General features: G+C 39.0%; 1 protein-coding gene across 2 annotated transcripts in view; it reads left to right on the top strand.

Annotated features, from left to right (window-relative positions):
• Positions 1-16363, top strand: part of LOC108608984 (lachesin) — a 184671-nt gene that overhangs the window by 159552 nt on the left and 8756 nt on the right. For both annotated transcript variants that reach the window (XM_089461692.1, XM_089461695.1), the window contains 3 exons: positions 6709-6938; positions 10672-11046; positions 12092-12150. In XM_089461692.1, the coding sequence (XP_089317818.1) occupies positions 6709-6938; positions 10672-11046; positions 12092-12150 (664 nt within the window). The remainder of the gene's footprint in view (positions 1-6708; positions 6939-10671; positions 11047-12091; positions 12151-16363) is intronic.

Here is a 16363-nt window from a genome sequence, read left to right as displayed (position 1 = left end):
AAGACTTCGGCATAAATGTTTTTATTGCATTTATATATGAATGTCTCTGAATAGAATATTCCATAATTTATATTCGTATTCTTGACTATCAAATTCCAAATGCTTTTGGCTAAATTTTGTTGGTCTGTGCAGCCGTCAATAGGCATATAGAGATTATTAATATTTATAATAAAATAAATAATCTGTGCTTATTCCTAACTAAAAGGAAAAGCAGCCTAAGAGCTGTGTGTGTGTGTGTGTGTGTATGTATATAGATCAAAGAGAATGCACAGCTTGAAAATTGGCTTAGCAACAAATACTCTACATTATGCAAATTTGTAAAGAGTATATTCGGCTCATCTATATAGAGTTAGATAATTTGCATGCAAATTGTGAAGCACAATGAGAAATCTAATTTATATTGAGTTTATCATTTGTCTTGCATTTCATTTTTAATTAATTCGGAATACTTGTGAGTGCCACAATATTTGTGGCTAATAAAGGCGTCAATCGAATCAGATATGAATCTCAAAGAATGCAGATGTGCCTGATGAATTGATGAATTGCTGCATTGTTGGGCGGACGAATATGCCCTGATTGATATTGATTGATGCTGCGTGGCGCATTTTTAATTATGCTTCTGACAATGGCTCGCCGCAACAATAAGCCAACTGCGGCAAAGTTGCCGAGGTGCTGCATGCATGCTAATGCCGCTGCCATTGAGAGCTATTAATAATTAAGCTTTAAAGGACAAACACACCTGCAATATCAGTGTGGGTGTGTGTGTGTGAGTGTGAGTGGCACTTACATGTGTGCATATTTGCATATTAATTAGGAATTGCGGCGCAGGCTGTGGCAGATTCATAATCCATTGATATATATATTGTTGATTTGTTGCATAATGAATACCATAAACAGGCAGCCGCCGACCCCGCCCCCCCGCTGAGTGGCAGCTGGCGAGGCAACATTGTCATTAGAGCAATTGTCATTAACATGATGAGCGACAGCAATGAGACAACATCATTATCATTGCGAGAGACGAGCGCATTGCCGTTGTCATCGATGTCATCGATGTCGTTGGCAGGCGCATTAAACATGCAGCCGCATTTGACACAGCTATCAACAGCTAACAACCATTAATGGGTGTTGCCTGTACAGGCCGACCTACCCCAGCTCCACACTCCACTCACCAGCTCTAGCTGCAGCTTCAGGGCGCCATGCAGCTTAATGCGCTCTGTCATCGCGCTGGGTCCCGGCCATGGTCGTTGTCATTGCTTTTAATTATTTTCCAAATTAATTTTCAAATTGGTAATTTTCTTCCCATTTGACACACACACACACACGCACGCACACATATGCATATCACATTTTGATAGAGCTGTGCTCCCTCTCTCTCTCTCTCCCCCTCTTTTCAGGCCTAATGAGTTTTTATGCTGTCAGCGTGTGTGTGTATGAGTGTGTGGGTGTGTGTGTGTCTGACACAGTAATTGACTGCAAGTTTTGCCTAGTTGTAAAACAGTTGCGCCCTCGGCGTCTGCTCACTCGCATATTGTCGTCCGGAATCGGGCGTATTTCGAGTGCCGATGTCGAGCACTTAATTATCCTGATTTTATTAGGTTTAACTATGCATTCGATTGCGCTCAATTTGAAATCAATTTCAAATTTGAATTAGCCCGAACTAACAATGGTTGAGTAGAATTTGTTTGCCCAGAGTGCAATCATAAATACTTTTGAGCATAATCGTGATTCGATGTTGCTGAGGTTAAGTTTATATTGAGCCCTTCGATTTTGGGTAAAGTATTATGAACAACTAGCACTTGCTATAGAAAATATATCTCAAACGGGGATATACAAATGCAAGGGACTGTACGTTCATCAGTCTGTATCAAATCAGTCTGATTAAACTAACTGGCTATGATTACAATCAGTTAATCAGTTAGTCAATCAGTTATCAGTTAGCGTTCCGTCGTTCAGTCAGACAGTCATTCAATCAGTCAGATTTATAGCTGCTCATCAGTTTTTTAATCGCGGTCAATCAGCGTTCCATGCAAACAAGCAGTGCATCAATCCACCAATCAAGCAGAGCATATTGCTATGTGGTTATTTAAAAGTTAATTCAAGTTAAACAATCAATCATTCTCTAATCTGGCAGTAATTTATGTAGTCAATCAATCAGTGCAACCGCACTCAATCAATCATTTAAGTATAATAGAATGTACTACACCAAATAAGGTTGCCCTTTTCATGCTTCAATCATTTATTTTGTCTTTTTGTTAGTAGATCAATCAATGTATCATGGCCATGATGGTCAATCACCATAAATTTATCATTTTTAATCAGTCAATAATAAGACAGTTAATCCGTATTCTAGTCAATCATACAGTTATTCAATCAGTCAATCAACAAATAAATGCATCTACTTCTACATTAATTTCTTAAAGAGTTTCTTAGTCAGTCAATCTTCTTTGTCAATCACTCAGTCAGTCAAACTGTAAATCGCCTCCCTTAGCAAACTTTAAGCCACATTCATAAATTCATTAATTATTAAACTCATTATTGATTTGTCTAAAAATTATTTCATAATTAAATCAAACTGAAAGTCTGTTGACGTAAATATTAACATTGATTGAACTTCAGCTGCGCATTTAATGATTCGCATTTTATTTGATTGACTATGCAGTGAAAATATGTCGATTAATACGGCATTATTAATGCTTATTTATCGCAGCGCTCGATAATGATGTTGACGCGACGCATTAATCCGAATCTGAAGAGTCGCTTTTGAAGTAAAATGAAGCGAATGCTTCACTCGCTGCGCTCATTTGATTTTTAATTAGAGCCTTGACACTTTGGCCTGTTTGCCTGTGCAATGCGGAAATTAACAGTGATTTCGAAATGATTCGAGTACAATTGCAAATTGCTGACGTGTAATTAATTACGACAAATTATTTATTAACCAATTTCTATGAGAGTTTGCCAGCGGAAAGAGGCAGAGACTGCGAGAGAGAGAGGGTGAGAGGGAGAGAGAGAAGGCTGAAGTTTGAGTTGTTTGGGTGGCAATCAGCCAGCTTATGTCAATTGTTAACTATTAAGGGCGACACTAGCAAAACGAGCAATGAAAAGAAAGAGAGAGATAGAGAGTGAGAGAAAGAGTGAGGTATATACAAACAGTTGTGTGCGTGTTTGGCGTTCCACGTTGCGTATGCGTAATTATTTGCTTTGTGCCTAACGGACAGGCTGAGACTCCAACTGAAGCAGCACTCGACACGCAGCTGCTACAAACACACACACACACAAACACTCACACACACACACCTAACAACACTTTTCCGTTAACAATTTCCGCTTTGGCACCCAAGTGGGAATTGCAGCATTGAGCGCCAAGTCAAAGCAAAGAAACAGCAAAGTCGCAGCTGAAGCGAAGCTTCCATTTCGTGTGGCTGATTAGTGTTGATTGGCATTTCTCGCTTTGCTGCTCATCAATGCTAATTTTTGTTGCTGCTTATTCTTCTACTTTGGTTTTCTTTTCTGCTGTGCCGTTGTTGCTGCAACAAAGGCAGTTTGCAAATGGGAGCGCAAGATGCCAAAGATTGATTGGCGTAACATTTTGCCCTGGCGTTGATACTGATGAAGTGCCCAATCAATTGGCTGTCCAAGAGGCTGCCTCACAGCTACACTCATTAGAATCAATGTGCGGAATTTAATAAAGCAAAAGTAATTAATGCATTTAGACAGCGACAGGGGGAGAGGTGGGGGGACGAGGGCGAGGATAGGGAGTGAGCGAAAAATATTAAATTTGGAACTGTTTAGTGCCGTGTCAACACTTACGGCTCGTTACGCACGGCTGAGCGACAGGGCGGCTGCTGATGATGTTGGCCGTGGCTGATGAGCGTGGCTCAAATAAAGGCAAAAGCGTAAAATCAACAACGGGCCACGGCAATAGCAGCAGCAATAGCAACAGCAACAGCAACGGCTGCGGCGAAGCCAACAAAAGGCATGGAAAACGCAAACATCAACATTTTCCACAAATAATAACAAACATTTATGGCATGATGGCATAACTGTAACTACACACACGTACGCCAATATCTGGATGTGTGTCTGTGTGCGCCTGATATATATATATATATATATGTATATATATGACAACACATGTGCAACGTTGACAGCCATTTTAATGGAATATGCGCCAAAACAGCGCCAAAACTCGGCATGGTCAGAGAGACAAGCAGCAAATGTGTTTGCCACATGGTTGGACAGCAAATATATAATGCCCGAATGACAACAAAAAGCATACACACTTATGTATACACTCACACACATAGAGACAACAGTTATGGCCATTTATAGCATAAAAAATGTGCTTCAAGTACAATTGCAAATATTTTATATAATATTATTGTCAAGAGCTCCAGTGCCAGTGAAGTGTTGCCAGAGATGTGAGGGAAACTAAGTTGGGGCATAAATAAATAAACCTTATATACAAGAAAATTAGCACTTTAATAATAATATATTTCTTAATATACGGCCAGATTTTGTGATATCCTCTAAAATAATATGATGTTGGTATTAGTTAAAATATTAAAATAATTTGATATTATTATTATTTTTTTTTTCCTTTTAGATATTTTGATATATTTTTTCATTTAAACTTAAGTGCTCCAAATTTATTTAAAAAATTATATTTATTAAAAAAATAAAAATTGATTGAGGAATAAATAATAATTTAATTTAATTTTTTTAATTATTTTTTTTTAATTTATTCTAATGATTTTTAATCTCAGAAATAAATTTAATTTGAAATGTTTTTCACTATTTCATATATTTATTTTTTAATTGCCCAGAAACTTATTTTATTTTATTATTTATTACAGACTTATTATTTATTACAAAAATAAAACTAAAGTTAATTTTTATATTAATTAGTCTTAATTAATTTTTTTGATTTTTCTCAAGTTTTTTATTTTTTTTAAATTATTATTATTTTTTAAGTTTAGCTACCTTCTGCTTTTGTGACGCACACAAACCTATCTAAGCCACTGTGCACCACGCACGTTCACACGCGTCGATTTTTCTCAGTATTTGTTTTACTCTCATTTGTTTTCTATACGTATAAATTTCTATATAAAAATAGATATATGTTTGTACTCAGTTAGGAATGAACTTTCAGCTGAAGGTTTTATGTTGTTGGGACTCTTTCTTCTATGTTTTTGGTATTTTTGGCGTGGACCTTCTTGTTGGCATGTGAGTCATGCGTGGAGCACCTGCTGCCTACCCGGTTTCCGTGTTAATTCGTGCGTTGTGCCCCAAAACGCGGCGTCTACCCAGCGCTGGCCTGTCGGAGCCCTGTCAAAGCGCCCATGTATATCGCACACATGTGAGCAAACAGCAACCAGCAGAGTCGGCGAATTTCCAGGGCCTAGAGCACGATTCGTTGCCAGAACACGCACAAGAAGGATCCCCCGTTGCGGGGCCTATCGGCTGCCAGGATATCTCCTGTCTGTCTGCTGCCTCTACTAGTTAGTCCTGGGCTGCGGCTCGGTGTTTGCTCGGGATGCGAGCGCACTTGACATACGAAACAGGTTTCTGAAATATATACACATACAAGTTATGCGTATATATAAGCTACAGTTGTCAAAATATTCACAAAAATTAAGAAGCCAGCGAAGGGAAAGCGGGGCCTGGGCAGGTTTACATATCATTCATTCATTTCCGCCAGACAGCCTCTGCTCAAGATTTATGAGAATTTATTAACAAAAACATTAATTGAAGTGCGAAATAATTAACTCTTTCGCATGCAGGTGACAAGTGAGCTAAGGAAATAAAGTAGAGAACCTGATGAATTGGTGGGTAGAGGCACAAAAAAGAAATGATATGGGAAGAGAAGTGTATAAATATAATTACAATACAGAATGAATGTAATACAGAAATAGTGAAAGTAATTAAAAGAGATAGGCAAAAGTTTTCAGTAAACTGAATTACGGTTAGTCTAAAGCTATAAACATATAGTAAATATATGTATATATAGAATGTAATTATGTCTGAAGAAGCCCCAACACATGGCTACCTAATAGAACTTAATTTAATCTCGCTTTAAACTAGCTAAATTCTTATATATAAAAATTAAATTTTACCAAGCAGCCATTCAAATTTATATAACAATTGCAATTTTTTTTCTGCTTTAAAATATAACTTATAAATAATATTTACACTTTAGAAATTATTTATATATGAGGAAATTTGTACCAAATAAAATATTGAGTACACCTCAGTTAAATTTCAAGTACACGTTTTACTCATTACACTGTCTCCCCTGCTGATGGCTCAGTCATACACTTTAGGAGCCCATCAGGCAGTGGCATGTGATCTATTGAGATTAATGATATCGTGTGCATAATCGAGCTATTCGCTATTTAAGCGAATCCCATTCAATGCTCGAGTGTTTGAATGGCAGCGAAGCCTCGGCAATTGCCTGTAAGGCGATAGACGTGAAAGCATTTGCAGCAATTCACTTGAACTTTCTCACACCTTGTCGCGCACAGCTCATCGCACACACACAAAAAGCACTCACACACACACACACACACAGATCATTTACTCATTGCGGCTCTATTTCAATGTTGAGAGTTAGCGCTCTTTGAATTTCAGTTCGTGCTCGTGCTCGAGTTCGAGTTACGTTAAGTTACGTTGCGTTACGTTACGATTGACCAAGTTTTCAATTATTTACAGGTAATTTGGTTCAAAGACACCATGCAATTGGACACCACCGAGCGGCACATCATGGAGAATCGCGGCTCACGTCACACGCTGATTATACGCAAAGTGCATCCGCAGGACTTTGGCAACTATTCCTGCGTGGCCGAGAATCAGCTGGGCAAGTCACGCAAAACTCTGCAGCTGAGCGGAAAACCGAATGTTGCCGTTTTTAATTCACCGGCAATCAGTCAGTACAAGGACAGGTAAGAATTCACCATGTCAGACAGACAGACAGACAGACAGCGGGAGACGGCCAGACACGTGCGCGTTCACGTGGCTACGTGCCACACACACACACACGCACACATACACTGTTAGATAAGTGCTTGACTTCAGTTGAGCCAAGTTAACTTTTTGTCGAATTGAGATAGCCTAATTAGCGCAGCTCAGATTTACACGGCGACGTATACGTAATACGACACGACGTATACAAAAAAAAAAAAAAAAGAAAAAGAGAAGCGGAAAATGAGTGAACATAACAAAAAATGATTTAAGAAATGTCAATTTTTTGTGCAGTGTATATTGAGACGGTGGCTTTATTAGTTTCATTTCGTTGAATGACACACCATGGACTGTAGGGACAGTGGGCCAACTGCTCGTATACGTAACAAATAAAACTTTTAATTGGATTAGCTGTCATCAGACGAGCACACACACACACACATACAATCAGACGGAGCAGACAGACACTGAGACCCACACATGGCTGAGAGGACAAGCAGCCAAGCGACAAACAAGCTCACATCTCACTGTCAGACACACAGAGTGTGTGCGAGAGAGAGAAAAGGAGAGTGGGAGAGAGAGAGAAGCAGACTGGGGGTAGAGTGGGCAGTGGGAAAGGTAGACAGACAACGACATTGCTATAGACCTAACAAGCTGCTAGCGAGTGGCATTGGCACCTTTCAATAATTCAACTTGAATTAAGTTCAATAAACTACAAAAAAAGAAGAAAAACTGCTGAGAGAAACATATAGAAATTGCCATTGGAAATGTGTAAAATTGAAAATGCGTAGCCAAAAAAGGTCGAGCCTATCAAATAACTCAGATATAAACAAAATGAAATTCCAGAACCAATTTGCTCAACAACTGCTGCTGCTGCTGCTGCTTGACACATGAGTTCAGGTATTTTCCTAAAAACGAACAACAGATTACGAATTTATGTTCATTTTCACATTTGTTTAAAAACTATATCAAAATAACAAAAAACATATATATGAATTTTCAGTGTGTATTAAAGCGAAAAATCTGCAACCTTTCCTAAATGCTTTTTACTCTTAAACTGTTTAAAGTTTTAAACTCATAAACTTTTATTAAATTAACATTTGAAAATGTAATGTAGCGCATAATAGTGTAATTATAATTTAAGTTATTAAATATTTTTCATTTAAATATTATCATCTCCATGAATTCAATTCTTAAACCTTTATTTATATTAAATTCATCCTAATTTAAATACTGTAATGTGAGATAAATATGATAATATGCTACATTGTGTTTTTATCTATATATATATATTTTTTATGTATACACACCCAGACATATATTTCAATTAAAAAATATTAATATTTTATATTAAAAAAAAAGAATTTCAATAAAATTTTATTTACTTATGCTTTTTATTTTTATTTACGAAAATCAATAATTCGAAATATATATATATATAATATCAAATAACTCAGATATAAACAAAATGAAATTCCAGAACCAATTTGCTCAATAACTGCTGCTGCTGCTTGACACATGAGCTCAGCTATTTTCCTAAAAACGAACAAAAGATTACGAATTTATGTTCATTTTCACATATGTTTAAAAACTATATCAAAATAACAAAAAAAAAATATATATGAAATTCCAATGTGTATTAAAGCGAAAAATCTGTAACCTTTCCTAAATGCTTTTTTACTCTTAAACTGTTTAAAGTTTTAAACTCATAAACTTTTATCAAATTAACATTTGAAAATGTAATGTAGCGCATAATAGTGTAATTATAATTTAAATTATTAAATATTTTTTATTTAAATATTATCATCTCCATGAATTCAATTCGTAAACCTTTATTTATTTATATTAAATTCATCCTAATTTAAATACTGTAATGTGAATAATGACCTGAGATAAATATGATAATATGCTACATTGTGTTTTTATCTATATATATATATTTTTTATGTATACACACCCAGACATATATTTCAATTAAAAATTATTAATATTTTATATTAAAAAAAAAAAAAAAAGAATTTCAATAAAATTTTATTTACTTATGCTTTTTATTTTTATTAACGAAAATCAATAATTCGAAATTTATTAAATATTTTCACTTTTTGCACTTTATCGCTTATTTATTTACGTAAAATTGATTTTAATTTAATTAAGATGAGACATATTAATTAATAATGAATTCATAATGAAAATACAGTATTATTTATGCCAGTTAACGAGCTACTACTGTTAGCACGTTGCGTATACGCCACGCATAACAAAGTTTCTCTAGACAAATACGAGCATGGGCAATGGGCAATGGGCAATGGGCAATGTGTCTCCCTCTCTCCCTCTCCATCTCTGTGGGTTTGTGTGTGTGCTAACGGAACTGTATTTTATTTTATTTTTTTTTTTCTGGTTGATGCTGAACGAGATTCGGGTTTTGTCAACGCAACGCTGATTTCATTTGCTGCTCTGCTCGGCTCGAACCGGCCCGGCCCGGCCCGGAAACTGCTGCCGGCAATTAAGGCTGCTAAATTGGTGGCCCATGGAGCCAGAGATATTGTAGCAGCATAGGGGGGGTGGGGGAATGTAGGCCACAGGCTGGCGCCAGTCGTTGAGTCTTCAATTGTTCATAATCATTTTTATTGCCAGCCTTACTTTGATGCTATATGCGAAAAGTTGGCCCTGATTGGCGTTTTATGTTTTTATTGTGCGCAGGACTTCAGGTTATTAGTTCATATGGCTCAATAAGCATGCAAAACAAAAACAACAGGAGAAATGTAGAGTAAAAAAAAAAGTGGAACGGAATGGAATGGAATGAAATTACGCACATTGAAACCGAAATAAATGCCAAACACAAGCAGCAATGGCACACAGATCCTTTGGCATTTGTATAAGTTGGCTTGTTTATGGCCTTTGGACCTCGCGACTCCTCAGAGTCTCTCTCTCTCTCTCTCAGCTGATTAGCATTCAAATTGTGTGCCGAGTTTATCGCAAAGCAATGAACTAGCGCCTTTGTAATGCGAAGGCGAACTCTGAGTGGAAATGGCAGTGGGAGTGGCAGTGGGAGTGGCAGTGGGAGTGGGCGTAGGATTGGGGGTCGAAGGACAACAAGGACACACAAGCGCTTTGCTTGTAATTAGTTGTTTACTCGAACGCAGCTTGAATAGTTTCAACTCATTCTCTCTCCCGCTCTCTCTCTCTCTCTCGATTACCGTCATAAATACTGCCAAAGCTGTTGGCAATTGTTGGTGCGGGGCTGCTGTTGCTTAAAGCGAGTCTTTAAGACTGAGGCCAATGGCCAAAACTGCAGCTGGGCATGGACGGCTGTTAGCCTTTCGGTTGAATGAACGAAACGCATTGTGCGCACGACGAAGGACAAACAAAGGGCCAATAACAAAAGCAGAGAGTAGCAAAGCAGCAGCAGCAGCAGCAGCAGGAGCAGGAGCAGCAGGAGCAGCAGGAGCAGTGGCAGCAGCAGCAACAGGGACAACAACAACAATTGCTTTATGTGCGATATCTTAACCCCAGCCATTGTCAGCATTGATTATGTTGCTGTTGACGCAGCAACAAAAGTTGCTGCTGTTGCGTGCTGACTGCAGCAACATGGCTTTATATCAAATTTAACAATTACATATTGATTGAGTCGAGTCTTAAAAATAAATCTGGCGCCAACTGTTGCACGCAACCAACTAACTCTCTCTCTCTATATCTCTCTCTCTCTCTGCTTAGATACAACATCTCATGGACAGTCGACTCCCACACACCCATCGAGGAGTACAAGTTGTCCTTCCGCAAGCTGCCACAAGGACATGAGGTCGTTGACAATGCCATTGACTCGCAATCCTCATCGTCATTGTCCTCGTCCTCCTCCTCGTCGTCGATGTCTTCGTCCTCGTCTTACGGCAGCAGCAGCCACAACCATCGCATCGCCAACAACTTGGCCAACTACGGCGGCTATGGCAATCTGATGCGCTGGGGCCACAACGATTGGCGCGATGTGGTGCTGCCCGCCTTCCCCCTGTCGCACCACTACTCCCAGGGCATGAGCTACATGGTGCGCGGCCTGGATCCCGATCAGCAGTACGAGGCCACAGTGCAGTCCCGGTAAGTACAAGCCAAGCTCTGCTATGCGCTAAAGCTTGGTCAGAAATCGAAAAGCAAAATTAGCAGAGAAGCAGAGAGTTGATATGGATATGAATATAGATCAGTGTATATAGATTATTTATATGCATGAGTAAGGCACTTTAAAGTGTTTGAAATTTCAGGAAGATATTTAATGAAATTAATTAGCTTAGGCTAAAAGTAGTAGCTCAAATGCTTGCTAGTAACGTATACTAACTAAACAAGCAATAGGTTAGCTAAAATGAGTTTGTTGAAAGAACTCTTAACCTACTGAAAATATGTATGAGCTCTGGTGCTTCCTAATAAAGAAATCAAGAACTGTTTTTCGTATTACGAAAGGAACAGAAGATTGCTCTGATTTATGCATGTCATAATTGGAATACCTTTATACCTGCTGGGCTTGGATTGAATTCTCTTTGTTTTCTCATCTTCACATTCTAGATGAGTATCGATTGGACTGTAGCTAAGTATCGATAGTTCCATTCTCGATTGACCTACCATAGATACTCTAACCAATGCACATATATCCTTTATCGTAGTTATATATATGCCTGTCTTCCAGCATACATTATTTACTTGAGCTTATGCCGAGCTTAAAAAAAAAAAAAAAAAACAAATTTAGTTACTGCTGCAAACAAAAGCACTTCAAATACAGGAGGGCTGAGAGCAATACACTTTCCAAGGATAACTCAATGATTGTACACAGCTCATATGTATTCAAGACTCATATTTCAATAAGCTAAGAGGCTTTTGCCAGACTTTACAGTGCCTGCCCTCAGTGCAGCTCCGCTGGAGCTGTGCAACAATCAGACAATCAGACAATTATTCAGTCAGTCAGTCAGTTAATAAGGTTACACACACACTCTCTCTCTCTCTCTCTCTCTCTCTCTCTCATTCTCCCTCTTACTCTACCAATAGAATATCTGTATGTGCAACCCATGCATTTCGATATCTGTTGCACAATGTTAATTCTTGCAACAAAAGCATTAATGTGTGCCACAAATTCTTGTTGCATATCCATTCACAGGAATCGCTATGGCTGGAGTGACTTGACCAACAGCTTCTTCTTCTCCACATCATCAAATGGTAAGTTGTTGGTTTATAAACCTCGCTCTCTTTCACACTCCCAGACTGTATCTATCTATCTCTATCCAAACATAAATATAGCATAAATGTGTATAAATAGCATATCATATATTTTAAGCCAGGCGTATGACATGCTCCCAGATCTCTCTCTCTCTCTCTCTCTCTCTCTCTCTGTGTGTATGTGTGGTACAGCTTATGCCATACACACACACATAGAGAGAGGGAGAGAGACATGTTCTTGCATGCGCCTGGCGCTTATGCAACGCTTTATTTTATTAAATTTTCAAGCTTCAGTTGTTTTTGTTCGTTTCTTTGTGTTTATGTTTTTGTTGTTGTTTTGTTGCTGTCCGCATGCATAATAATTTGGTATTAAGCGCTACTTGCGCTGATAATCCTGCAAAATCGCCGTGCCGCATCATGAAAATCGCTTTACATGCCACATGCCACATGCCACATGCCGCAATGCAAATAGTGCAGTTTAATGCATTGCGCTGCATCAAACCGAAAATAAATATTTCCCAGAATGAAGTGAATATAAGTGAAATCGCGTATACGCCGTGGAGTCTCCACTTCGATGCAGCACGACTAATTGCTGCTTGCTTGAGCTTAGCATAATGAGCGTGAAAAATCAAATAAGCGCACACACTACAGAGCACTAATTGCATGTACACCCACACACATACACACACGCACACGCACACCCACACAGCTGCACATCCCTTAAGAGTTGTCGCTGCGGTTATAAATAAACAAAGATGCGGGGCGTCGATTGGGTTTTGCGTTCGGGCTGCAGGTGGATCGCATTTAAATGCGCAAACGAAAACCATTTATATGCAAAACTATTGTTGCATTGCATACTGAGTGAATGCCGCAGTGGCAAGGTGCCATGGCAGCCAACCAGCCAGGTAGTCGACCAGGTACTCCGCCAGGTAGTCAGGCAACGGGCGCTGGCTGTGTGTGGCAGCCGCACAAAATGTAGCGCGCGCGCTTGGCTAACCGTTTTAACCCATGCAAATGACGCATATTTGCCACAGCTACCCGCAAGCCGCAGCTCTCCCCCTCCCCCCCCCCCCCCCCCCCCCCACTCACTCTCTCGGTCTCTTTCACCCATGCTCCTTCCATCTCCCTCAAGATCTTTTGACTGCGAAATGCATGCAAATGCGAACGCAGCGAACGGCATTGAATGCCGACGACTCGACAAACAAACGAATAAATATGCAGACAGGCCAAGAGAAATGCGCAATAAACACGCATACACACATACACAGAGAAAGCGAAAGAGAGAGCGAGAGAGGGAGAGGTAGTTAGCGTAACAGAGATGGCTATAGACGGTGCACAAAGCGATACGGCGAAATTAAATCAAGTAAAACGTGCATGCCACACACTCACACACACACACACACACACACACACACAGACATGCACACAGCTGCAGTATCGATGTCACTTGTGCAAAGCGTCTTTCAGCTTTGACAGGTGCACACTCACACAGTGAGAGACAGACACACAGGTTGGCAAACGACTTCATTAAGCGGCATTGTAAGGCGCATAGTTCTTGCAACTGCTGCATTGCAACGTTCGCAGCGTTTTGTGGCAAGTCATTGGCGTGCATTGTGCTAATGGAAATGACTTCATTATATTTTCGAAACATAAACAATTTACGCAATTAGCGGCAGGACATGCAACAGCAATGCCAGCAGCAGCAGCAGCAGCAGCAGCAGCAGCAACAGCAGCAGCAGCAAGGGCTAGAGCAATGCTGGCAATCGTGGCAAGCGCCAACTAATGAGCCTAGAGTGTCATAACTACGGCAGCAAGAGTAACAAGAGCAGCCAGCCAGCACGGTTATACCACAATGTCAACAACAATGGCAGCCAATGCGGACAGCAACAACAGCAGCAGCAGCAGCAGCAGCAACAGCGACAGCGACAACACCTAAGCACAACAAGCACACTCGAGCCAAACTGTAGCAAGGACTTGCACGCGCGCACAGCCAACACACTCACACACTCACACACACATACACACACTCACACACACACTCCAACAGATATTAGCAGTTCATTTACCTGGACGACGTGCTCTGCAAGTCGACGAAGCTTGGACAACAGCAGCAATTGCTGGCGCTTCAGCTGCTGCTGCTGCTGCTGCTGCCGCTGCCCCTGCTAGGGCTGCCCCCAGCTCCTGCCACTTCAGCTGGCCATGCCACTAAAAGAAAACGCCAATTGAGTGTCGTGGCACACAAAAACAACAACAGCAAGCAGCTCACATATGCGCTCGAGTGAAGTCAAACACACTTATTTACATAGTATCTAAGCGAGAGTGAGCCAGCCGAGTCCGAACAGGTGTGTCCGTCTGCGTATATGTGTGTGTGTATCTGTGTGTGTGTGACTACCTCTTGGCCATGTAGCAATTACGAATTACATTTTTCGCAATCCCAAATAGAATTGCGGTGCATTACAGCTCAACATTTTGGCCAAAGCAAATTAGCTAGGCAGCAATAAAAAAGAAATGAAGTCAAAAGGTCAAGTATTTTGTGGGAGTATTTTTGTTATGGCATTTTTTAGTTGAATGGATAGAAATGAGTCAAGTTGAAGCGAATGATTACAGAAGCTTAAAAAGTTCATATTGCTATATTAATTATGAAGCAGTATCGAGTGTATAATGAAATTAAGGTTAAGTTAACGTCTAATATATGACAAATTTTAGTATGGTCGTAGGTTGTAGATATTTATTAATATTTTAAATTACAAGTTATGAGTTTTCTTTTTTACTCAGATGAAAGCGCAAGACAAAACTCGTTTAAGGCAATATGTAATTCAAACTTAATTTTAGATTATTTATCTATAAGAAAATATATCAATTACTTACACCTGCTCTGCCATTACAATTGTCCCGCTTCAGTTTTCAATGGATTACTCTCAAAATTCACTGCAATGTTTGAATAACAATTTTGTCAGCTTTCAATGACAGCAATTCGACCATAAAAAGTTCCATTTTAATGTTTTATGCTCCGGCTCATCTGAGTTTAGCCATGTCCATATATGTTCAGCCATATAAACGCAACGATCAATTTGCCATAGTAAAACCGCTAAAAGCAGCCCAAGCTCAGCTGACGCGAAAAGAGAGCAATAAGCGAAGCACGTGCTTATGTGTGTGTGTGTGCATTGCATACGTATGTATAATTTCAGTGTTGAATAGTAGGAATATCAGCGCAGTACTAGAATTTATTGAATCTAACATATTTGAAATAGGTAAACAAAATAAAATAAAATTATATGTAAAAGGAAAAAGATAATAATAAAATAATAACTGTTCATTAGTTAACCCTTTATATGGCACCACGTCCGATTTTTATGTGGTTTGTTTTATTAGATAGAAAACTGAAAATAAAAAATACACTTTTTTTTCATTTTTCAAAATTTTTATTCAGTACGATTTTATAAAGGAAAAAGGATTTGTTGCAGATATGCAAATGCGAGTGCTACACACAGATTATAATCCATACTAAATTTGTATGTACACAATTTATAATCCATTCATAATATTGTGATTAGCAAAGTTCCCAATTTTCATCACAAACTAAACACAATAAAATATTTAGCACAAATGAGGTTTATACATACTCGAATATAGGATATGAACTGAGGGTGCTGATCAGCTCTAAATCTTAGTCAGTTAGTCAAGTCTCAGTTCTGCTCAGCTAGTCTAACTCACTTCGACTCATATTTCTTATTAGTCTGCTCGAATCCCTTGGGCATTCTCCACAATAGCCAAGCAAACTTAATGGAAATAACGGTAGTTGATTTTATAGTTCAGATAGCTGGCTATATACACATATATACATATTACACAGTTATGGTGTATAGCGCATAGTTATAGTCTACTATATGGATGCCCAAGCATTTCTTAATGTCCTCTTCAAGCGCGTTGACTGTAGAAATAATTGTAGACGGCAGCAGAAATTTATACATCTGTATAGAGTATACATGTGTGTGTGTGTGTGTGTTTATATGTGTGTATGCGTGCTATAATACAAACTCCCCGAGGGCATATTCACTTCGATTTGCCGCAGACACCGTTGGCACGCCCTTTAAGGGCATTTAATTTTTATGACACTTTTTTAATGTACGCGCAGAGAACTGAACTATTTTCATGGCAATAACTGTACGCTGTTGTTGTTGTTGTTGTTGCTGTTGTCATTTTGCTGCGTATA

The sequence above is a fragment of the Drosophila arizonae genome, chromosome 2, assembly GCF_054131065.1.
Source record: "Drosophila arizonae isolate 15081-1271.41 chromosome 2, UAZ_ARI_1.0, whole genome shotgun sequence".
In the NCBI taxonomy this organism is placed as follows: domain Eukaryota; kingdom Metazoa; phylum Arthropoda; class Insecta; order Diptera; family Drosophilidae; genus Drosophila; species Drosophila arizonae.
This window is presented reverse-complemented; position numbering and strand designations above follow the sequence as displayed.